The 26,248-nt window shown below is 38.3% G+C and overlaps 1 protein-coding gene across 1 annotated transcript in view; it reads left to right on the plus strand.

Annotated features, from left to right (window-relative positions):
• LOC126100312 (dnaJ homolog subfamily C member 10-like) overlaps positions 1 to 21,814 on the plus strand; it is a 140,793-nt gene extending 118,979 nt beyond the window's left edge. The window contains exons 11-12 of the mRNA XM_049910923.1: positions 16,802 to 17,006; positions 17,149 to 21,814. Of these exons, the coding sequence (XP_049766880.1) occupies positions 16,802 to 17,006; positions 17,149 to 17,364 (421 nt within the window). The 3' untranslated portion in view covers positions 17,365 to 21,814. The remainder of the gene's footprint in view (positions 1 to 16,801; positions 17,007 to 17,148) is intronic.
• The last annotated feature ends 4,434 nt before the right edge of the window (positions 21,815 to 26,248 follow it).

Genomic DNA, 26,248 nt, shown 5'->3' on the forward strand with positions numbered 1-26,248 from the left:
GCCGCACCTGAAAAATGAGACTCGAAATAAAGGAAAAAAAAATTTCCCGAATCTAAGCCGCACCTGAAATTTGAGACTCGAAATTCAAGGGGAGAGAAAAGTTTTAGGCCGCACCTCCAAATCGAAACAAAGTTGGTCCATTGTAATATGAGACACAATTTAGGTCGAATGAATGACGATACAGCTACAGTAGTTTGGTTCGAGTCGTAGGCTTAGCAGTTAAGCTTTACCACGTAGGCATTGCTATGCGTCAGGCGCTCCGTCCGTATTTATACGGATACCCTTCCTTTTTCACGTGCTTCGTCTGGTTTGAATCGATTGCTTATTTTGCTTTGATCTGATAAGTGCCGTTTTCTTTGTTATAGGTGTTTGCGTCACTCTTAAGCTGAAAATGCATTACTGCACTGTGTCATGCAGTGTTTTGTCTCATTCTGATAGTGCGTGTTTACGGCCTGTCGCGGGTCGCGGTATGGCTTGCTTTTGTGCGCGCTACCGCCGCGTACAATTAAAAAAAAGAGACGAATCGTCTCATTAGCGAAACAATGGCAAGAGACTGCTATTTGTTGTTACTTACACTGCTGCTTTCTTTGATAATCATCAACAATAATCAAATAATAGACTGCGTATGATAGAACATGTTCTGAACGAGAGTTAGGCGAAAATTTTTCTCCGTTTGAAAATCTTTGCGGCCGCTTCTTTATTACATCCAATTCTGCACAGAAATTAGAGTCACCTTAGATTTAAAATTCTAGTCACTTGCCGTGCTTCATTTCTGACTGTATCACTATTAGGCATAAGAATAATACGAATATAAACATGACACTATATGTATATTCTTCCGCGTTTGCTGTTGTCTCACTCTAGTTTCGTAGTTTATTGGGCAGACAGGATTTAAATGAGATAGCAGCAAACACGAAAGAATACATGGCAAAATGTTTATATTCGTATTATTCTTATGGTGAAGAGAATACTGTATGTGATTCAAATTTCATCAGGTTCCTATTAGCAACCATCTCTTCTCACAGATAGGAAAAAATTCAGAACGTAGAGTTGGCCATATTGACAAACATCCCACACAGTTTTGCCGGTCAGATTTTCGTAGTACACTGAAATTGTGCTACATTCGAAGATGAACAATACGGAATTTGTATTTACTTCGTTGGATAATGTATGAAAATGCAGTGGTCGAAACTCGCGGCAGAGAAAAAAAGCTCGTCTTCCACTTTTTTTAAAAAAAATTATTTACTCACGCAGAGGTTTTGGCGCCAGTATTTATCTTTGTGCCTACAAAGCATGCCTGCGTTTAACGCTACATATATTCGACGGCAGAAGTTAGTCGTGGCGGCACGTACGAACATTTTTCATAACTTCCGCTTGCTTTGCACTCGATTCTAAGCCGGAGGCGGTTTTTTGGATTACGAAAACCGGAAAAAAAGTGCGGCTTAGATTCGAGTAAATACGGTATATATATATATATATATATATATATATATATATATATATATATAAGGAGACATTCCACGTGGGAAAAAATATATCTAAAAACAAAGATGATTTGACTTACCAAACGAAAGCGCTGGCACGTCGATAGACACACAAACATTCACACAAAATTCTAGCTTTCGCAACCTACGGTTGCCTCATCAGGAAAGAGGGAAAGACGAAAGGATTTGGGTTTTAAGGGAGAGGATAAGGAGTCATTCCAATCCCGGGAGCGGAAAAGACTTACCTTAGGGGGAAAAAAGGACGGGTATATACTCGCGCACACGCACACATATCCATCCACACATATACACGCACAAGCAGACATATACAGAGGCCTTTTTTCATTAGGGGTAGGATTAGGATCATTTTTCTTCGTGGCAAAGTGATACTTCCAGCAGAGAGTACGAGTGTAGGACAGTAAATCTTTCACGAGGGCTGTTTGGTTGAATCTGGGAGTGGGGCTGAAGGTGAGGCCTTTGGATAGGACAGAGGTTTCGGATTGGGAGAGAGGTTTGGAGGAAAGGTTAACTACTGAATTAGGGTGTTGTGGTACCAGATTGTGTTGATTGGAATTTTGAGGTTTTGGAGGGAGTGGAGCTGGAAGTGGGAGATTGAGTAGATGGGAGAGACTGGGTTTGTGTGCAATGAGAGGAGGTTGAGGTTTGCTGGAAAGGTTGTGAAGGGTGAGTGAGTTGCCTTTCCGGAGGTGGGAAACCAGAAGATTGGATAGTTTTTTGAGGTGAAGGGTGGCATGCTGCTCTAATTTGCGGTTGGCCTGTAGGAGGAGGCTCTGAACAGCCAGTGTGGATGTGGGAGAGGAAAGATTGAGGACTTTTATTAAGGATAGGAGCTGACGGGTGTGTTCAGAGGCCTTTGGGGGGTAATGTCAAATGTCAGACAAGCCTGAGAAAATAAAATATGCAAGCGTAATCTGGCTAGGGTGAAGGCATGTTTGCGGAGGGAATGTAAATAAAACTTAATGGGGTCGTTGTGGGGGTGTTGTGAGGGTGACATGGTATTAGAAGGTGGAAAGTGTAACATGAGGTTGAAATGAAAATGAAAATAACTGGAGAAAGTAACTGGAGATCTGTTGTGAAAAAAGGCGAAAAAGTGTTGGTTTGAGATGAGCTATGTTGATCCTGTGCTGAACTTAGGTTGGGGAACAATGATGGGTACAGAGGTTAGGTAGTTGTGTTGCCGCCAAAACATGTTAAAGGATGGAGAAATTCGGGAAAATTTCGAAAAAAACTGCATGTAAATGTATTAAAAGGAGTGGTTTTGTGGTGGCAGATTATGAAAATGAGGCTGACAATTGTCTGGCGAAGTAATAATGACGTTAAAACCCTTGGGAAGCGGCTAAATATTATCAGTGATGTGCGAAAAACGGAAATGGAAATAAAGCGAAAGTTATCAGAACTAGACGAAATGGTTGTTTAATAGGTGAAAGGAACTGTTTGTGGACTGGAAACGGTGGATTTTATAGCGGCGGTAGTGTTGAAAGCGGAAAAAAAAATTTTTTGGTTATGGTTTGGAAGTGGGTGACGTATTGTTGAGTATATATAGGCGGGATAAAATTGTATAGTAGAATACGGTAAAAAGGAGAAGGTGAATACAAAGTGAAACTACTGGCAAAAACAAAAAGAGAAAATAAGACGACAGAAAAGATTTCGAAATGCAACAGTGACAATAACAAATGTAATTGTTGGGTTCAAATTAATGATATGAATATAATAGAAGGAAACATTCCACGTGGGAAAAAATATATCTAAAAACAAAGATGATTTGACTTACCAAACGAAAGCGCTGGCACGTCGATAGACACACAAACATACACACAAAATTCTAGCTTTCGCAACCTACGGTTGCCTCGTCAGGAAAGAGGGAAGGAGAGGGAAAGACGAAAGGATTTGGATTTTAAGGGAGAGGGTAAGGAGTCATTCCAGTCCCGGGAGTGGAAAGACTTACCTTAGGGGGAAAAAAGGACGGGTATACACTCGCGCGCACGCACACACACACACACACACACACACACACACACACACACACATACATATATCCATCCACACATATACAGGCAGAAGCAGACATATACAGATGCCCTCTGTATATGTGTATATGCCTGTATATGTGTGGATGGATATGTGTGTGTGTGTGCGCAAGTGTATACCCGTCCTTTTTTCCCCCTAAGGTAAGTCTTTCCGCTCCCGGGATTGGAATGACTCCTTCCCCTCTCCCTTAAAATCCAAATCCTTTCGTCTTTCCCTCTCCTTCCCTCTTTCCTGACGAGGCAACCGTTGGTTTTTATATATATATATATATATATATATATATATATATATATATATATATATATAAAAAGAAAGATGATGAGACTTACCAAACAAAAGCGCTGGCAGGTCGATAGACACACAAACATACACACAAAATCTAGCTTTCGCAACCAACGGTTGCCTCGTCAGGAAAGAGGGAAGGAGAAGGAAAGACAAAAGGATATGGTTTTAAGGGAGAGGGTAAGGAGTCATTCCAATCCCGGGAGCGGAAAGACTTACCTTAGGGGGAAAAAAGGACGGGTATACACTCGCACACACACACATATCCATCCATACATACAAGAAACAAGCAGACATTTTCCTGGAAATTGAAATAAAAACACTGTGAATTCATTGTCCCAGGAAGGGGAAACTTTATTGACACATTCCTGGGGTCAGATACATCACATGATCACACTGACAGAACCACAGGCACATAGACACAGGCAACAGAGCATGCACAATGTCGGCACTAGTACAGTGTATATCCACCTTTTGCAGCAATGCAGGCTGCTATTCTCCCATGGAGACGATCGTAGAGATGCTGGATGTAGTCCTGTGGAACGGCTTGCCATGCCATTTCCACCTGGCACCTCAGTTGAACCAGCGTTCGTGCTGGACGTGCAGACCGCGTGAGACGACGCTTCATCCAGTCCCAAACATGCTCAATGGGGGACAGATCCGGAGATCTTGCTGGCCAGGGTAGTTGACTTACACCTTCTAGAGCACGTTGGGTGGCACGGGATACATGTGGACGTGCATTGTCCTGTTGGAACAGCAAGTTCCCTTGCCGGTCTAGGAATGGTAGAACGATGGGTTCGATGACGGTTTGGATGTACCGTGCACTATTCAGTGTCCCCTCGACGATCACCAGTGCTGTACGGCCAGTGTAGGAGATCGCTCCCCACACCATGATGCTGGGTGTTGGCCCTGTGTGCCTCGGTCGTATGCAGTCCTGATTGTGGCGCTCACCTGCACGGCGCCAAACACGCATACGACCATCATTGGCACCAAGGCAGAAGCGACTCTCATCGCTGAAGACGACACGTCTCCATTCGTCCCTCCATTCACGCCTGTCGCGACACCACTGGAGGCGGGCTGCACGATGTTGGGGCGTGAGCGGAAGACGGCCTAACGGTGTGCGGGACCGTAGCCCAGCTTCATGGAGACGGTTGCGAATGGTCCTCGCCGATACCCCAGGAGCAACAGTGTCCCTAATTTGCTGGGAAGTGGCGGTGCGGTCCCCTACGGCACTGCGTAGGATCCTACGGTCTTGGCGTGCATCCGTGCGTCGCTGCGGTCCGGTCCCAGGTCGACGGGCACGTGCACCTTCCGCCGACCACTGGCGACAACATCGATGTACTGTGGAGACCTCACGCCCCACGTGTTGAGCAATTCAGCGGTACGTCCACCTGGCCTCCCGCATGCCCACTATACGCCCTCGATCAAAGTCCGTCAACTGCACATACGGTTCACGTCCACGCTGTCGCGGCATGCTACCAGTGTTAAAGACTGCGATGGAGCTCCGTATGCCACGGCAAACTGGCTGACACTGACGGCGGCGGTGCACAAATGCTGCGCAGCTAGTGCCATTCGACGGCCAACACCGCGATTCCTGGTGTGTCCGCTGTGCCGTGCGTGTGATCATTGCTTGTACAGCCCTCTCGCAGTGTCCGGAGCAAGTATGGTGGGTCTGACACACCGGTGTCAATGTGTTCTTTTTTCCATTTCCAGGAGTGTATATATATAAAAAAAACTGTTTCCTGACATGTACAAGGACGTTTTGGAGTTTATAACAGTGTTTTCTTGGCACTCTCCTTTTGCTTCGTTAGTTGGACATTACGAACTTATTATTGATCTTATTATATTGTTTATTATTATTATTATTATTATTATTATTATTATTACTTCCACACGTGTGATGCAATTGTTTCGTTATTTTTATGTTGTGATTGTATATTCTGTGAAACTACAAAGGTACTCTATAGGTTTACTACTTTCAACGAAACAAAGCGAAAGCAGATTGTCAAGAGGACATTGCTGTAAACTCCAAACACTTTGACACATAAAAATTTAAAAAAGGTCAACATTGGGATTCAAATGTGGAATCTTGGTACGTAATTGTAACGCTCTACCTACTTTCCCATGGAAGCAACATGTATTAATTATTCATCGTTATGCTTTTGATGTGCTCTGTAGGTTTGATGTTACTTTTAATTAATGTTTACACCCATTCTGCTGGATGACAGCACATAGTACAAGGTAAATCAGAGTTTTGCTTGATACCCAATCGACATACCAAATTTGGTACCAATCTGAGTTTCTGACATCAGGAGGTTTGGGTGTTAGCAACTTGGTTACACAGAATTTAATTTGTTCGATTCTGCTGTATTTTCATTTCCAAAAGAATAGTTTCGCCTGGTTATAGACGGAAACTTTTTCTTTTAGTCTGAAATGTCACTCAGATTATATTTTTATTATAGTTCTTGGCTATGGTGGCATAAAGTAAAGATTGGTGATTACTGAATCTCATTAGACAACCATCAATACTAAATTAAGTAACAAATTTTATAATTGGAGGGGTCCATGGGGGAAAGTGCTTAGCCACAAGAACAGCATGTTATTTGTTTGGTTGTATTCAAAGACAGCCACATAAATACACTAAGACAAAACAATTTGTGTAGTAGACAGTTCTTTCTAATGGTACATATGTAACTAATGGTTGCCAGCATGTGCTGAATTCAGTAACCCAACAAATAACATAAAAAGCCTAATCTTCACTCAGTTGAATGCTAGCAGTTTCTAATGCAGACTCCTTCAAGAAGGTTTCATTGTAGAGCTCTGTTTATTTTAATATTCTGAGAACAGTTTGCATGCAAGAATCATAGTGTCACAGTAACTGGAGCACAGCATATCAATTTTCAGCTGATTCATTTTAGTATCAAATGAAATATGAAATAGGTAGGACTTCAGTTTCTCATCTAGTTTCCAGTAAAATTGCCATTATTGTGTGTATAATTGGTCTTCTCTCATTCATACCACTCAACAATAATGGCAAATAGCACCTACATTCATTTGGTGCTATTAAATGTTACACAACATTTTCAGTCTAGATTGGACTTCCTTCATTCTAATCCAGACTGCTAGTATATCATGGTACCAAGTATAAGCACATATTCTCACTTCTGTGCTTATACTCAGTACAGTCAACAAAACAAAGCTGTTCGCACAGAAAGTGACAAAGTCCCACATCGGGCATTCTCAGAATGTAGAGCCAGGTCGCAAATTGTAGCAACACTTTCGCTCGATTAGTGCCCATGTTCGGTTATAGTGACAACATATTACCATACCAATGAGATGTACATTATACAGCATCAAAAATTAATACCAATTAAACATTATACATGGAAGTATAGGATGTCTACAGCAATTGCGAAATTTGTCATTATTTGACTGGCAGCGCAAGATGTAGTCGAAAGAGGAAATTAGCACTGCTGTGCAAGTAGCACATGGTCAGAGTGCCTGGTGATCACTCAGTGAATCAGAGTTTGTTTCTGCCATCTGGCCAATATTTTTTATGTCACTGTTGTGGTAGGTGACAACAGCATTTCTATGGTAGCTTTTCTTGTCTTGATGTGTACAACACTGGTGCACATGATTTGTAATCTTTAGGGAGAACTATTGTAGTAAAAGCTGTATCACAAAACTAAGAAGAAGAAACAATCCAAACAAAATTTGTTCAAGTTATTTACAAATAAAACTAGTAATGATATGCTTTCTTCAAATTACGCACTCAGTTATGAGCTGAACAGCAATTCTGTGGCCATTTTATTCGGGACCACTAATATTTGCTATCACACTCAAATTCAAAAACTAACAGGTCCAAATTAAGTTGCCCAAGAGAGAGTTTATGCATAAAACTATTCACAGAGCCAGTAGACAAAGTGGGAAAGATTGCTAGTCACTGTGAAGATGACAACTGAGTTGCAGACAGGCACAAGATTGTTACTCGTACAGCTTTTGGCCAAAGCTTTCTTCAGAAAGTGTGCTCCCCCCACCTCCACCCACCCAAAAACTTTATCACGAAACTCAAAAAATAAAAAAAAAATTAAAAAAAAGTTTAAACAAGATTTGTCGAAGTTATTTGAAAGGTCTGAGCCAATAAAGATAGTGGTAAATTGTGCATGAGATGTGCCTGTGTGTGTGTATTTACTTTTCTGAAGAAAGCTTTGGCCAAAAGCTAAATGTATAGCAGTCTTTTCGTTGTGCCTGTCTGCAACTCAAGGAGCCATGTTTCCAGTGAGTAGCATCTTTCCTTATACTGTTCTGATGAAACTAAGAGAGAATAAATATTTAACAATGAGTTCATAAATTTAGGTTCAAAGTAAATTTTCAAATATGTTAGGAAAATAAGTTCAACCTTCCAGCATAATGGGCCTGAATAAGGTGTTTGAATTCTGTCAGACAATATTTATTAAAATTCTGTTGGATGTGTATAATGATCTGAAAGAGAGAAGCAGGTATGAAATTGCATGACATTTCTATTGGCAGGACAAGCATAGAATATGGATTTCCAGTTGGAATGGTTTGTTTCTCCCATATTTTTGAGGAAAGGAGAAGTTAATGATTTCACTGGTTTGTGGGAGTGAAATCGCAGATACCATACTGCAATTAGAATTTAATGTGAGAAAATTTGTGTTCTGATCTGACTTTGTTTTTAATTTGCACAAATGATTCTATCATTATCAAAACAATTTTGAATATAAAATAAAATGTGGCTATTATGGGACTGTTTGCTAATGTGAGACAGCTAGATTCTGATCAAAGTAAGTGCTCTGCTCTGTTGAAACGTATCAGGACGTAGCTCTCACAGCACCTGAGGCATACAGCAAAGACAAGAAGATGATTATGGAGCTGGATGTTGTTGAAAATCCTTTTTTTAAAAGTGTTGAATTTCAAGGTTTTTTTGAATGTGTGTGCTTGTAGAGATTTAATATCTGAAGTTGAGTAGCTGTTGCAACAATATTCATGTGATTATATTCTTCTCAAAGTACTCTTTCATTCACTATAATGAACTGTTGATAAAATTGAGCTGTGTAACTACAAGGCTAGGTTTCTAGCGCAGGATGACATGTTCCTAATATGCAATAACATGGGTATCCTAATACATGGTAGTATTGCATATTAGTAAATGCTCTCTCATATTAAGATAGCTCGAGCTTGCCACCCTAATAACTAGATTCAGTTTTTGAACATTTTAACAATGTTGTGGACTTCGTGAAACATGTTGTGCTAATACTTGATGTGCATTTTATCACTTTTGTGTCATAAAGCAAGAGAAAATCATGTACAGATCATCCATTTATCAGCCCATTCCATGCATAAAATGCAGTCTTTTGCATGCAATTCATGGGTTCTTTTAAAACGTATGGTCTCTAAGAAATAGAAACCTGGTAAGCAAATAACCCATGTCAATTAGTAATCTCATTTTTGATTGCGAGGTTATTTGGAAGGGCCTGCTTCAGAGCAGTAAAAACGGAAAATGCTATCAATGGCCACTGGGAAATGGGACTCTTTCTATGTTACAGGCATAGACTTAGAGACTGTGGTTTTGAGATACACCAGAAGTTTGATACAAAAGATGTAAACAACAGAGTAAATGTGAGTCCAAATGATACCTAGCCAGTTCCCAAATTCAGGAATCCACATCAAGACCACCAGCTTTAGTAAAATCAACCATTTCTGAATCTGTTCAGTAGCAGACATTGTCTCTATACAGGAAACATTTGAAACAATTCAAAGAGAAGAAAACTATAGCAAAATCAAAGAAGATAGAAACATAGGTTTTGATCTTGAAAAAGAAGAAAACACAGGAAACTTAGTCTTCCAGCCATTTGGAGCTTGATACAAATTTAATTGAATTCATTGTTCCAGAGGTGCAATCTGAAGAAGAAAGACTCTGAATGCATATTTTGCAGGAGTTGTTTCTATGGAGACTAACATAGAGAAATGGGCACAGTACATGGAATGCTACCCTAAGGCTCCCCAAGAATGTTAACATGAACATTTTCATGCCCTGACTGCACTTCATTGTTCAAATATTGGTTGATATTGTTCTCTATGGCTGTCTTGTATTAGGATGCCATTTCTGTTTCAATTGACTTGTTCATGCTTTTTTCAAATTTACATGCATAAAATGTTAAGTAGGATGAATTGAATAAATAAAGTTTGATGTTCAATGATTTCATGTAGTTTCTGAACTAAGAAACATACAAGTGTAGCAAATGTTGTAATATAAAGTGGAGTAATGTGATATGAGCAAGGTTTCATATCAGGTTGAGACTAATATGAGGCTCACCCACCACTGGCATCAAGTACCTGCCTCATCCAATGAGACACTGAGATGGTCAGTCTCTGGAAATACGTCCATTGTCTGCAAGACTCTCCCATGTGTCCAACAAAGATCCCAAAGTTGACCATGTGAGCATTGGTCTGTTGACCAGTGGAAGTCTATGTGATTCTTCATTTTGACCTACAAATTTTCAGTGGAATTCAATTCCAGTGCTCAGAACAGAGCAGCCAATCAGGTCGGCATCTGTTATGGGAACCATTGCTGAATGACGGAGTGTAAGAAGTGGGGTTTTGTGGTATGACATGTTCCACTCTATGAACAATCTGTTGCCCAGCCCAGCTGATACAAATGTCAACTTTCACCTTAGAAACATCTTGCAGTCACCGTTCTTGATGGAATTCACTGTAGCAGGCCTGCTATGCAATGCCACTAAACCATGACGTGTCCTCTTGGCATGAGACTTCTTCGCCTTCGCAGGGGTGGGTACTGAAAGAGAATTCTGATCTCTTCAAGCTACTGAAATGACGTAATTACTTTTACAATAACTCATCTGTATTATAAGTGCAATGTTTCTACTTTAAAACTTCATTTACAGTTGCGGGTGACACTGATCTCTCTTAATTTATAGCTCAAAATAGATCACAACATATATTGATTTACTTACTTGACATTTCAGAATGACAGTTCTCCTGTATCCCTCCCCAGCAGGTGGAGATGCTCACTCGCCATCATATGTTGTCAATATTCTGTATCTTTGATACTCATTCGCACAGTGGAATGTTCCACAATTAACAACTATCCAAAACAACATTTTCAGTTTTCATGAACATCTTTCCTTGGCCTGAGTGTTTATAAGTGGAACATGTTATTCTGCAGAATCGACATGACACACCACAATGATTTGACTTGCGTGGACCATCGAGTGGTCCTGCTGGAAATGGATCACTGCATAGGGATAGCACATTCCCATATTCAGTACCATCGCATGTTTCATGATCTGCAAATACTTATTTGTGGTGGGGAGACCATACATTTGGTGAAGTATCCGTGCCCCACCTATGGCATGCATCTCAAGCACGAGACGTGATCCAGCCAGTACACGAATGTTGCGTCAAATACTGTGGGTTGCATTGTGCTCTCCATGGCCTGTAGACCATCACCAGACTCCCATTCATTGAGCTAAATATTGACTCCATTTTAAAACATGAGATAGTGGCAGTTGTGGTCTACATTGAATTCAGAGAAGACAAGAGTATAAAGTTTGTGATCATCAGAGGTGGGCTCTTTATTAGCAGCAATATGGGCTATAAGACCAGGATACTGTAAGTGGTTCTGAGTAGTGGTTTGTGGGTATCCAGGGACATTGGTCTCATTTTTGTGTTGGGTAGCATTTAAAAACAGATGATTGATACACTTCATGTTGCTTAGGCATCAACCCTTTCCTAAGCCTGACCCTCAAAGCTGGCCAATTACCCCTGTCTTGTGCCATCACTTTATCTGCTTCTGGGCACAGCAAGATTGAATGTGCACCTTGCTGCTACTTCAAACACACTAAAACTACTGGTGGGTGCCAGAATGCTATTTCTTATGGCCTGCTGTGCTGAGATATCCTGGCAGTGAATGACTGTCTTCATATACCCATCTGTGGTGCTCTGTGATTAATGTTTGGTACATCTCAACTGTATTTGTGTGGCACTTGCAACACATAAAAAAAGAAAAAAACGATATGAGGACGCACCCCTTAATTGCTTCCAGAGCCTCAAACGCTGTCTCACAGCACCACATAACTATACACATTTGCTCTTATCTTGTTATTCGAGTCAGTAGTGTCTTGATATTCCGAACACAAAAAAGAGTTACAATGAAAATATAAAACAACATAGGATAATTACACGGACTCACAGAAAATCAAAAAGATCTATAGGTTAAATTGTTACAATAAGAAGGGGAAAAATATGTCACTAAAACTGGTTGCATGTGGTGCTGCTGCTGATGCCAGTGTGTGCTGCATTACCACTGGTGCGAGCTGTACACAACTGACATGCAAAAAGTTTTGTTTTGTTGGCTGTACTGTCTGACCCAAAATATTGTATTGATTCTTTAAGTTAGTGATCTGATGGTAGCTGTCAGCCAAAATGAATAATTAGAACAAAATAAAGTGTGATGTAGGCTGAAAATTTTGTGTAATTGCATGGTGGTTACAGACATTCCATTATCATATTTGTACGAACCATGAACCATGGACCTTGCCATTGGTGGGGAGGCTTGCGTGCCTCAGCGATATAGATGGCCGTACCGTAGGTGCAACCACAACGGAGGGGTATCTGTTGAGAGGCCAGAAAAATGTGTGGTTCCTGAAGAGGGGCAGCAGCCTTTTCAGTAGTTGCAGAGGCAACAGTCTGGATGATTGACTGATCTGGCCTTGCAACACTAACCAAAACAGCCTTGCTGTGCTGGTACTGCGAACGGCTGAAAGCAAGGGGAAACTACAGCCGTAATTTTTCCCGAGGGCATGCAGATTTACTGTATGGTTAAATGATGATGGTGTCCTCTTGGGTAAAATATTTCGGAGGTAAAATAGTCGCCCATTCGGATCTCCGGGCGGGGACTACTCAAGAGGAAGTCGTTATCAGGAGAAAGAAAACTGGCGTTCTATGGATCAGAGCGTGGAATGTCAGATCCCTTAATCGGACAGGTAGGTTAGAAAATTTATAAAGGGAATGGATAGGTTGAAGTTAGATATAGAGGGAATTAGTGTAGTTCGGTGGCAGGAGGAACAAGACTTTTGGTCAGGGTTATAAATACAAAATAAAATAGGTGTAATGCAGGAGTAGGTTTAATAATGAATAAAATAATAGGAGTGCGGGTAATCTACTACCAACAGCATAGTGAATGCATTATTGTGGCCAAGATAGACATGAAGCCCATGCCTACTACACTAGTACAAGTTCATATGCCAACTAGCTCTGCAGACGATGAAGAAATTGATTAAATGTATGGTGAGATAAAAGAAATTATTCAGGTAGTGAAGGGAGACGAAAATTTAATAGTCATGGGTGACTGGAATTTGAGAGTAGGAAAATGGAGAGAAGGAAACATAGTGGGTGAATATGGATTGGGGGAGAGAAATGAAAGAGGAAGCCATCTGGTAGAATTTTGCACAGAGCATAACTTAATCATAGCTAACACTTGGTTCAAGAATCATAAAAGAAGGTTGTATACATGGAAGAATCCTGGAGATACTAGAAGGTATCAGATAGATTATATAATGGTAAGACAGTGATTTAGGAACCAGGTTTTAAATTGTAAGACATTTCCAGGGGCAGATGTGGACTCTGACCACAATCTATTGGTTATGAACTGTAATTTAAAACTGAAGAAACTGCAAAAAGGTGGGAATTTAAGGGGATGGGACCTGGATAAACTGACTAAACCAGAGGTTGTACAGAGTTTCAGGGACAGCATAAGGGAACAATTGACAGGAATGGGGGAAAGAAATACTGTAGGAGAAGAATGGGTAGCTCTGAGGGATGAAGTAGTGAAGGCAGCAGGTGATAAAGTAGGCGAAAAGACGAGGGCTAGTAGAAATCCTTGGGTAATAGAAGAAATATCGAATTTAATTGATGAAAGGAGAAAATATAAAAATGCAGTAAATGTAACAGGCAAAAGGGAATACAAATGTCTCAGAAATGAGATCGACAGGAAGTGCAAAATGGCTAAGCAGGGATGTCTAGAGGAAAAATGTTAGGATGTAGAGGCTTATCTCACTAGGGGTAAGATAGATACTGCCTACAGGAAAATTAAAGAGACCTTTGGAGAAAAGAGACCAACTTGTATGAATATCAAGAGCTCAGATGGGAACCCAGTTCTAAGCAAAGAAGGGAAAGCAGAAAGATGGAAGGCGTATATAGATGGTCTATACAAGGGCGATGTACTTGAGGGCAATGTTATAGAAATGGAAGAGGAGGTAGATGAAGATGAAATTGGAGATATGATACTGCGTGAAGAGTTTGACAGGGCACTGAAAGACCTAAGTCGAAACAAGGCCCCGGGAGTAGACAACATTCCACCAGAACTACTGACAGCCTTGGGAGAGCCAGTCCTGACAAAACTCTGCCATCTGGTGAGCAAAATGTATGAGACAGGCGAAATACCCTCAGACTTCAAGAAGAATATAATAATTCCAATCCCAAACAAAGCAGGCGTTGACAGATGTGAAAATTACCGAACTGTCAGTTTAATAAGTCACGGCTGCAAAACACTAACGCAAATTCTTTACAGACGAATGGAAAAACTGGTAGAAGCCGACCTCGGGGAAGATCAGTTTGGATTCCGTAGAAATATGGGAACACGTGAGGCAGTACTGACCCTACGACTTATTTTAGAAGCTAGATTAACAAAAGGCAAACCTACGTTTCTAGCATTTGTAGATTTAGAGAAAGCTTTTGACAATGTTGACTGGAATACTCTCTTTCAAATTCTAAAAGTGGCAGGGGTAAAATACAGGGAGCAAAAGGCTGTTTACAGTTTGTACAGAAACCAGATGGCAGTTATGAGTCGAGGGGCATGAAAGGGAAGCAGCGGTTGGGAAGGGAGTGAGACAGGGTTGTAGCCTCTCCCCGATGTTATTCAATTTGTATATTGAGCAATCAGTAAAGGAAACAAAAGAAAAATTTGGTGTAGGTATTAAAATCCATGGAGAAGAAATAAAAACTTTGAGGTTCGCCGATGACATTGTAATTCTGTCAGAGACAGCATAGGACTTGGAAGAGCAGTTGAACGGAATGGACAGTGTCTTGAAAGGAGAATATAAGATTAACATCAACAAAAGCAAAACGAGGGTAATGGAATGTAGTCGAGTTAAATCGGGTGATGCTGAGGGAATTAGATTAGGAAATGAGACACTTAAAGTAATAAACGAGTTTTGCTATTTGGGGAGCAAAATAACTGATGATGGTCGAAGTAGAGAGGATATAAAATGTAGACTGGCAATGGCAAGGAAAGCGTTTGTGAAGAAGAGAAATTTGTTAACATCAAGTATAGATTTAAGTGTCAGGAAGTAGCTTCTGAAAGTATTTGTATGGAGTGTAGCCATGTATGGAAGTGAAACACGGATGATAAATATTTTGGACAAGAAGAGAATAGAAGCTATTGAAATGTGGTGCTACAGAAGAATGCTGAAGATTAGGTGGGTAGATCACATAACTAACGAGGAAGTATTGAATAGAATTGGGGAGAAGAGGAGGTTGTGGCACAACTTGACAAGAAGAAGGGATCGGTTGGTAGGACACGTTCTGAGGCATCAAGGGATTACAAATTTAGCATTGGAGGGCAGCGTGGAGGGTAAAAATCGTAGAGGGAGACAAAGAGATGAATACACTAAGCAGATTCAGAGGGATGTAGGTTGCAGTGAGTACTGGGAGATGAAGAAGCTTGCACAGGATAGAGTAGCATGGAGAACTGCATCAAACCAGTCTCAGGACTGAAGACAACAACATCATTTATATAGTGCATAAATACATCACTGACTTTCCCCTTGATGTAAATCGGTTGAAAGGCAGTCACACTGAATAATTTCAGACTCCCATCACAGTGTTTTGAGGAGAGTTGGGAAGCATTTAATGTTTGTTAGTAAGCGTGGGAAACTGAATTCAGCGTTAGGCAAATTAATGATGTCCTACTGTTTCACTAGACAGTGTTTCAGAAAATTCTTCCTTCATGAGGCTCAAGATCAGAGCCAGATTTTATAGAATTTTTTAATGTGGTCAGTATTCTCAGTTTTCCAGTACTGTACGTAACTTTTTCAGTGCCATTGGCATAGACAATTTGAAACCAATGCCTGAACTGCAGGGGGATGCCATAGATGTATGTGATAAAGCTGCAGTTGACATGGTAGCCAGTTTTGGTTACATTTTCAGTAGTAGAGCTTGGAAACTCAGTGAACTCTTCCCCACTGGTATCTTGATCAGTTGATATGAGTTTCATAATTGTTAGACAGTAAACATTTTGCAAACATGAATGGCTTTTTCACATACTACTGATGGTATTTGCCACCTTCCCCCTATCAAAAGTTGATTGGGAGAACTGGGACCTATTTTGTTAACCATTAACTATTTATAGCACATTTCAGTTTTAATTTAATGTGTTGTGAAGCAGTTATTTCTTTTTACAGGTGTTCTGGTTGATTTCAGTCATTAACACCTGAACTGAAATTTAATTTGGTGCAAATATTAAGAACGATTATGAAGTCACTACTGTATATTTCCCATTTATATATCTTCTATATTGAGGTATCCAGAAACATCTTCCTTGGTGTTCTGTCAGCAGTGTTGTTTTGTGATTTTAAAGATGAAAGAATTTATTAGTGGGACTGCATTGCAATGGTTTCTAATAAACGTATGCCTTTGTAGTAATAGAATCGATGTCAGTATTTTTCATTTTTGGTGCAATATTTCCAGAGTAATGCCAATTATTTTGTTAATATTTCACTATATGTACTGTGATGCAGCATTGGGAAGCTTCTAGAACTAGACCTTTTGCCACTAACAATGTAATTGATGGCTGTTAACACTGATATATTTGTTGTTTTTTTAAAGGTCCTGTAGAGTGACAAGAGAGAGTGTGAAATGACCATGTTTGCTACATTTATTTGCAGGATGTATTCAGGATATCATCGTGATGCACGTTCCTTGCGACAGTGGGTATACAACTTTTTGCCATCTTCTGTGGAATCACTAACCCCCGGCCTGTTTGAGGCCAGAGTTCTCAGAGACACAGGTGAAATGTGGCTTGTTGATTTCTATGCTCCATGGTGTGGCCATTGTGTCAGCTTTTCGCCAGAATTCCAGTTAGTTGCACAGGTATGCATCTGAATTGGAATGTAAAATCTCTTTTTCTCTGTGTTGAATAACTCTTTATCTTTAGGAGTGAAATAAATAACGTATCATTCTTCTGTGTTATAAATTCTCTTTTAAGTGTGTGTGGAATGACTCCATGTTCCAGAAACTCGAAGGGCGTGTGCGGTGTGCAAAAGTCGATTGCGAAAAATATCGCAACCTTTGTGTGCAGCAGCAAGTGAATGCATATCCTACAGTGATATTCTACCCGGGCAGACGTGAAATTTCCAGCCAGTCAGCAGAGCAGATAATTCGTCGTGTTGAGGAGTTCATTGCAGACTTGCAAAGAGATGATAAATATAATAGACATGATGAATTTTAAACTTAGCAAAAAGTAACAATTAACGTAATACATAAAAAGAAAGGCCCAAAAGTAAGGCAGATGCATTGCATTCAGCAACTGTTCCAACCATCTTGGCTTGATGTTACCATATAAGCTTTCCAGTATTGTGGCACAACACAGTAATGAAGACACAAACGCTGTTTACTACAGTGTTCAAGTATACTATGTATCATACTTTTGTATGAACGTGTTATGTCAGCAGCTTGCTATAGGCAGAAAAAGAATCTAATGTGATTGAATTATTATTATTATTATTATTATTATTATTATTATTAGATCTTTGATACTGAGATCTGCAGTCTGTGATACAATTACTCATATTGCAACAAACTATTTTGTACATTAGTGTTACTATGGTAATTAACAGAGTAAGTGGTTTCAAGGTGTTGTACTTCACACTGTACACCACATACTAGTTTTCATGCTTAATAATAAGCTTTTGCAAGAACCACAAAGTTGCTGTAAAGTTAATATAATAGATTCCCTGAAATGCAAACATGTGATATTCTGTGTTGATTACAGTTCCTTAAGAGTGGTTCTTGTCTTTTCTGTACTAATTTTTGTGAAAATTTTTATAAGTATCACACAAGTTTTATCTGGATATTATTTATACTTGTTTGCTGTATTTCCATTATTTCACCAGACAGAGGGAACAGATTTCAGTAGTGTAGTTTCCAAAAAATAGGGATTTGGAGGGTGATGTACTTTACTACATTTTCATTCAGTACAGCATTCAATGATCTGCTGCTCATTCTGTTAGCAGTTGTAATATTTTTTTATCGAATATTCCATTATTTATAAAGCAGACACAACCTGTGTAGTGAAATTAGCAATTGTTTAGTGAAATTAGCAATTTTACTGGTACCTACAGAATGTATTCACCATATCAAATTTTTGGGAGTTAGTTTATCATTATTTTACTGATATTGGATTTAAATGTAATTTCACAGGTATAACAGAAATATTATTGTGTGTGAATCTCATTCCCTATGTTTTGTGGTATAACTCTGTTAACCTGTTGCTGTCTGATTGGTGCCATGGTTGAAAAAATGGCAGTCACTATTCTGTGTCATTGAAATAATCATTCTTTGTGATTTGGGCTCTGGAAATATTTCATATTTTTCATAGTTCTCACCTACTGGGCTTCCAAGCTTTTCTGGATGAAAACTGATATTGTCATTTAGAGTTTGAATGTGATAAAAATACACATTCTCACTACTATAAACAATATCCAGCTGAAGTAAAGCTCTTCATTGAGTTTTTCTGGCATGTTCTTGAACTTTTCCTTCGGCTGTTTAAGAAATTGATAAAATTAGGCATGTCAAGTCATTACCACCATTAGTTGAATTTCCACTATTGTTTAGGTCACACAATTTTTCATTTAATCATTCACACTTCATGTTTCGTAAAGACCATCATGAAGGAGAGCCCTTGGGAGTATGTAATACATTAAGTTTTATTAGTGTATTCCCTCATGTGTCTTAACATTATTTCCGAATCGAACTTGAAGTGGCAAAAAATATGAAGTTAAACTTCTTTATCTAGAGAAAAACAAGAAAAAATCCTGTAACTTAATAATTTCTCATTTGTCATCAAGAAAAATATTTAAATTTAATTTTGCTGACCATTTAGCAAGTTATGAGACTAAATTGGTAATATGAATTAATCTTTTAAGAATCCAATAAAGAATGTTGTTTTGAAATGTCTGTATAATTTTATTTGAAATTACACTATTGTACATTAGATATTTCAATATTTGTTGTATTTAAGCCATTGAATGATTATTGTGGCAAGGAAATCTCAAATTCTAAAATAGCTCTCTCTATCTATTTCACATAAGTTGTAAAGTGTTTCACACTTTCAAGTCAATCTGTAAAAACTGATTAATCAGTATTGCTTTGTATTTCATTATACAAAATGGCCATTACAGTTCATTGCCAAACTGAGATCTGCTGTGAGGAATATTAGAGGGACATCTAATACTTCCTAGAGTTGTTTCCATATCATCATGTATGATACCACCTGTACAGTATTGTTCTCACATACTTAAAAATTGGACTGTAATGTCTGAAAAATTATTTTAGTATAATGATGATTTTTATTGGTCTTTAATATTATAATTTATTTTCACAAGGAAATTGATTTAATTCTGCTTAATATCATGGGGCCTGCTCATTCTTTCCCATCATTTTTTCACTAATATTCGTGTAGGTGTCTGTGTAATAGGGACGTAAAGGGATACAGTTTCCTGTGATGAGTTGGACATTTTATTCAAGACTGATTATGCTGCAAATACAATTGACTTGGAAGGTCTATCTTGCCCTCCACTTTGTATGTATAGTATTATTTGAACATGTGTTTAAATTTTGCAGTCGCCGCTAATTGTTGAAAGGTGGTGATGGCTTCACTTCAGTGCTCTAGAGCCATACAGTCCTAAGCACAAAATATTTATGACCTGATACTAAGGGCCATTGACCATACAGGGTTTACTTGAAGGTGCTCACCTTTTTTTTTATACAGTTACGTGACACACATTCTGTATTATTGACACTTGCGTAAAATGGTATAGCCGTGCTAGTTTTCTGTGTTTACTGTGTATCATAATTTTATGTCTGTTAAGTATGCCCAATATCTTTTTAACTTATTTTATTTATTTGTTCTACATAACTGTAAATTTTGATGTTTAGAAGTTAGTAGCAGTTGGAAATCACATTACACTTACATTTAACTTAGTTACTTTGGTTAAATAATAAATTGATAATTAATTATTTGTGAAGTTGGCAGGAAAGGAGAAAGAGGGGTGGGGGTGGGAGGAGGGGGTCATTGCTAAGCATTGTAAACTGGTTTTGGCTGTTGTGTTCTTGGTAAGTCACCATTCAGTCTTACTGTTGTTTTTAAAGACAATTATCACAGTGTATTGGTAAAGTATGAAAGCAGTGTTGCTATTTTTCAATGTAAACCAGACTTGTTTGTGTGTTTGGCTGTCATTATTATAGACCTATTACCTGCAGTTTGTTTAGGAGAAAGGTGGGGGGGGGGGGGGGGGTCGGCATAACGATGAAACATCTTGAGAATCAGACAGATGGTTATAACTATACTAATGTAATAGTCCTGTGGAAGTTTCAGACAAATGGTTATAGCTATACTAATGTAATAGTTCTGTGAAAGTTTTGTGGTATGGGTGATGGTATGTTTGATGGCTGTTTGACACCTGAAACTATTCTCTCCGTTGAAATTAAAATGTGTAATGTTTCTGATGAATGGTTCACAGTAAAGCTTAAAAGATAATGTATCCTCACCATTTTCCTCTTTGTTGTTTATTTTAATGTTTTGATTGATGAAAATTTAGCATCTGAGAATAATTCCTCTTCACCATCTGTCTAAATAATGTATCTAATTGGTGAGCTAAGGTCAACTGTCTTATTTATTTCAGCGCACAAATACATTTCTCGTGACTGCCATTTGCTATGTGTCCACATCTAGTGAGGTTGTGGTAATACACTAGCAACCAGTCTGCCTTGAAAATGATGAACAGAGTAATAAAATCTGTCTCATTTCTTTGAGGTGTTTCGACTGTGTACAATTTATCATTCAGTCACAACACATCAACAAATGAGCTAAGTATGGATATGTACGCTATTTATGAAGGAAGCTGTACTTGTAACTGATCATTGCATAGCCAGCCAACTTGTGGATATGGTTAAAAAGATGCAGCAACACAATACAGCAATCTTATTTAGATCATAACATAAATAATTTCAGAGTAAAGGAGATAATTCACTGAACAGTATAAGCATTGAGTTATTGACAGGCATACAAAAAATAACAAAAACCTTATTCTTTTGTATGTGCCTGTTAACAACTCAACACTTTCTTCTATTATTAGGTCAGTTGTCTCCTTTACATCGAAATTATTTACATTCCACCAGTACTTCCTTTATCATATTTAGGTCACAACAATAATTTGAGGTAGTGATAATGTTGAAAAGTACTGTTGTAAAGAAATGTTCATGGAATTAAATACTTAAAAGCTATTATGAGATATGCTAATCTATGATTAATTCATGTTTTGTAAGTGCTGTGTACTTTGTGTGGTGAACAAATTTTTTTTTGTATTAGGTTAATGTTCCTTTGCTATTTTCCTCTTTGGGAGAGGAAATGGGTAGAGATTATGAATCTCATCATTAATGGAAGCTGGAACTTTTTATTCCGATGCACGTACGTGGATTGAAGTGTATGTTTAATGTGCATAAAGGTATATTGACACATTCACAGTTATGAATATTTGTTACATTTTCCATATTGTAAATGTTCCAGTTGTCTGTTCAGTGCAGTAATAATTTTCTTATGCGGTCCCAAACATATAGAGCTGTAAAAGAAAATATGTATATATTTTAAAAACGAAGTAATAAATGATTTTAAGTATAAAGCTGTTACTGGTTATCATTATTGGGTACTTTCAAATTTTTCATATTATGTGGCTGTCATTTTCTCACAAGAAGCTCAGATACAGTGTGCAATCTATTGACACTTAACAAGACACAATGACCTATTTATTCCTTTCTGCTCTTGTTTCAGAAAGTGACTGAATGAATCACCACCATTTTTGCCAAAGCATAATTGGCAGGTACTGATGACTGTTCACTAAGAGAGCAGTTCAATTATTTACGTGTTTCATGGCTCATAATTGCCACCTCTTGCTATGATGTGGAGCAAGTCATTTTTGTGGTCACAAAACACTTTCTCAGTGAGAAATATGACAATGTGGAAGTTTCCAGAATGAGATTTCCACTCTGCAGCAGGGTGTGCACATGTATGAAACTTCCTGGCAAATTAAAACTGTGTGCCGGACCGAGACTCGAACTCGGGACCTTTGCCTTTCGCGGGCAATGCTCTACCAAGATACTGGCAGAAATAAAGCTGTGAGGACAAGCGTGAGTCGTGCTTGGGTAGCTCAAATGGTAGAGCACTTGTCCGCGAAAGGCAAAGGTCCCGAGTTCAAGTCTCGGTCCGGCACACAGTTTTAATCTGCCAGGAAGTTTCTATGTAGAAGTTGTCTAGAAGAGAAAATTCCATTGTGTGTTTGAAGTTAACTTTATTATTTATTACATTCTTTACATCACAGGGTAGGTGTCAAAGATTTTTATGGCTGAATACCTCATTCTACTCTGTCACACTAAGGCTAAGTGATGGACAGTGTAAGTCATTTCTCTTCGTAGTAGTGTACGAGGTATGTCCACAAAGTAAGTTCCATTTGGTTATATAAAACAAAGGTGTACAGATACAGAAAAAATGTTGTGCAAAAATGTACAACTGTTAAAGTACATTTCTACATAGCTTCCAAAACTTTGTAGGCACTTGTCATAGCGTGGCACAAGTTTTGTATGCCTTCTTCATAGCAGATTGCCGCCTTTGTATTCAACCATGTGGTAACATGTTCTTTCAGCTCGTCATCGTGATTTCATGAATTAGTGATTGTGAGATTTGCAGAACTTCCATAGCAAGGGCACTAAGTGTAAAATTAACGGTAATGCTTAATCTTCTCTTCAATTTTGGGAACCAGTTCATTAGTAACCACAGACGGGCGTCCACTTTGTTCTTCATTGTGCACTTGATCACGTCCTTCATTGGACAGTCTGACCCATCTTCTAACCATTGAATCACTCATAGCATTATGTCCGTAAACCTTGCAGATTTGCTGATGAATTTCCTTTGGTTTAACTTTCTTTGCATTTAGAAAACGAATCACAGATCTGATTTCACACGTGGCAGCATTTTCAATTATGGCTGACATTATAAAGAAGCACTACAAAGCACACATTGGCAGCAGCGATCTGAAAATGGTATACATGTCTTCTTCTTGAGTCAGAGTAACTGCCATGCATGCTCGGAACTGCGATCGTAGCACTGCCACAGATAGAAATAGAAACAGAACTTACTTTGTCGACGAACCTCGTATTTATGAATGTTACTGATGATTATGAACTGTGACTGATTGTTGACACTAAACTTCACTGGAAAATAAGTGCTTTCTGAGGTGGCTTTTGGTATCCCAATTGTTGAAAGAAGTCCTAGAGTGGACACCACATATTGTCCTTATTATTAATTTCTGTGTAACAAACACTTTTTTCTCCTGCAGAATAGGATGCCTTGCAACACTAGTGCATCAAAATTGGAGAAAAGTAAGTCAACATTTTTAATATTTTCATCTCCAAAATTGATACTACCTGTAATGCAACAGTTATGGAACTTACACATTTAAGATGATCTGTGTGGCATCCAGTTCAAGTTATTATCAATATAGAAGCCGAAGACACTAGAAAATTGTGTAAAGTTTACTGATTTAAATTCATGCATTATTTCTAATGGTGTGGTCAGGCCTTTTGCAGTACAAAATAGCATGTATTGTTATTTATTTAATTTTATTTAAGTGCAGTGATAGTACATTTGCAGAGAACCAGGCCCCCTCTCCCACAAAGAAAAATTTAAGTTGCATTTTCAAGTTTGGAAATTTCGTCATTAGGCGTAGTTACAATAACTGCATCATGAGCACAAATAAGTACACATGCAGATATTATTCTACATTCTGAAGATGCTGTTTCATTTTGTACACTCTTAAGTTTCTTAATATGACACTGTGTATAATTTCGGTTAGGATGAACATCAGGACTGGGAAGATCTCAGATGCAACAATATTTGAGCATCTCTAGGAGAATATTGTGAATTGCACAATGAAATGCTTTTGACAAGTTGCAAGAAATACCAACTTCCAATTTAAATTTTGTATACTCTGATTCATTAATTAAAAAAGACCTTATCTGTGAATAGACCCTCTTGAAATCCAAATTGAGACTGAGTATTGTACATACGTAATTTTTTTCCAGTACCTTTGAGGTGGTGATATGCAGTGAGATTAGTTGGTAATTATTGATATGTCTTATTACCTTTATCACAAAGAGGTCTGATAATAGCATTCATCAGTCAGTTTAAAAATATTCACTGTGATAATGATATATTGCATTTGTTACTGAAAACATTGCATATATGTAAAGGTTCAGTTTTACTGATTTACTTGAGATATTATCAACACCACAAGAGTTTTTCTTTCTGAAGGAGTTAATTATGTTTTTATTTTCTTTAACAATATTATGAAAAGGATATTTGCTACATACCATATAGCGGAGATGCTGAGTCGCAAATAGGCACAACAGGAAAACCGTTGGAAAATGAGCTTCCACGCAACTCAAGACACACATGACCACAGTCTCTGGCAGTTGAAGTCTGGCATTTGTGCAAGTGCATGATTGTGTGTTGTCAACAAAGGGCTTGTTGCCCGAAAGCTGACTTTCTGAAAGTCTTTTTGTTGTGTCTATCTGCGACTCAGCTTGTGCACTATATGGTGAGTAGCAATTGTACTTTTTATAATATTGTTACATTCCATCCTGGATTTTCCATTGTTTTTTATTTTCTGTAGTAGAGTGGGGGTAATTGTGATTTATCTATATGTATGTGTCACTGTTTCTAGCATTTGTTCTGTTGCTTTACTCCTTGAATTGTCTGTGCTAATCTTTGAATGTTGTCATTTATTAATGGCTGTTTTCTTTAATAACAAGATGCTCACATCTCTTAACTGGTTTCCTGGTTTGCCCATATAGATTTAATTTAGTATATGAATTATTAATTTTAGATACTACACAGCTTTCTGAACTTTTTAATTAGTTTAGATGGACAGAACAGTGCCTCTTGTACTATGAAATCTGTCTCACTGCCCTGTTTCTCCTAATTGTTTTATACCATTGTTATATATCATATTTTGATTCCTTTTGTAATCGAGGACTTCGCTGATGATTCATTTATTAAACGAAGTACTGCATACTACAATGTAGACCATTAAAATAAAATCATTAAAACAATGCTTGGTGTACTGACCAGAAAGATAGAAAAACACACACACATCCATAATTATTGTCTGTAGAAGAAATATGGGGTAGACAAATTGTAAGAACATTAACTACAGTTTAGAAATGACATCATTTTCTGAAAAACCATTTAAATTAAGCATTTCTTTTCTGTAAACTCTAAATTTTTCTCAATAATTTCATGTTATTTTCAGTACAGACATATACAGTTTTGTAATCAAAGTGTGTATTAGTATTCACTTATTTTACTGAACTGCCACTTACCCAAAGTTTATCCGTACCATTTTAACTATGACATCTTGTCACAAATTCCATGTTCTCTTGGACCAGTTGTAAATATCTGGTCCCATCAAAATAAGTTTTACCAATTCTATGATCAATGGGTAAGGAGGAGTGCAGCTCTTTGGTTGCAAACTGTTTGACTACAGAGCATACAATGCTGTATTAAGTCAAAGCAGCTAATAGAGTATGTTGTGAAGTAGCAAAAAACTTCTGGTATTAGTAAAAATCCTGCCCGGAACAAAACTGCAGCAACTAAAGTAGGGAATTGATATTGGGCACTTGCTACTTCATTCTTTGTCTTCATATTTCCTCTTTGAGCCTCCTGAGTGTGGTGGCACAGTGGTTAGCTCACTGGACTTACATTCTGGAGGACGACAGTTCAAATCAGTGTCCGGCCATCCAGATTTTGATTTTCTGTGATAACTGTAAATTGCTCCAGGCAAATGCTGGGATGGTTCCTGTGAAAGGGCACAGGCAATTTCTTTCCTCATCCTTGACATAATCCAAGCTTGAGCTCCATCTCTAATGATTTCTATGTCGACAGGACATTAAACCCAAAATAAATTTTTTCTTCTTCTCACACTTTCAATAAAAAAGTACAAATTAAAAAATTAAAGAATACTTATTAATTGTAACATTTTGTGTGAAGTATTTTGAAATTT

The sequence above is a fragment of the Schistocerca cancellata genome, chromosome 9 (genome assembly GCF_023864275.1).
Source record: "Schistocerca cancellata isolate TAMUIC-IGC-003103 chromosome 9, iqSchCanc2.1, whole genome shotgun sequence".
Taxonomy (NCBI): Eukaryota; Metazoa; Arthropoda; class Insecta; order Orthoptera; family Acrididae; genus Schistocerca; species Schistocerca cancellata.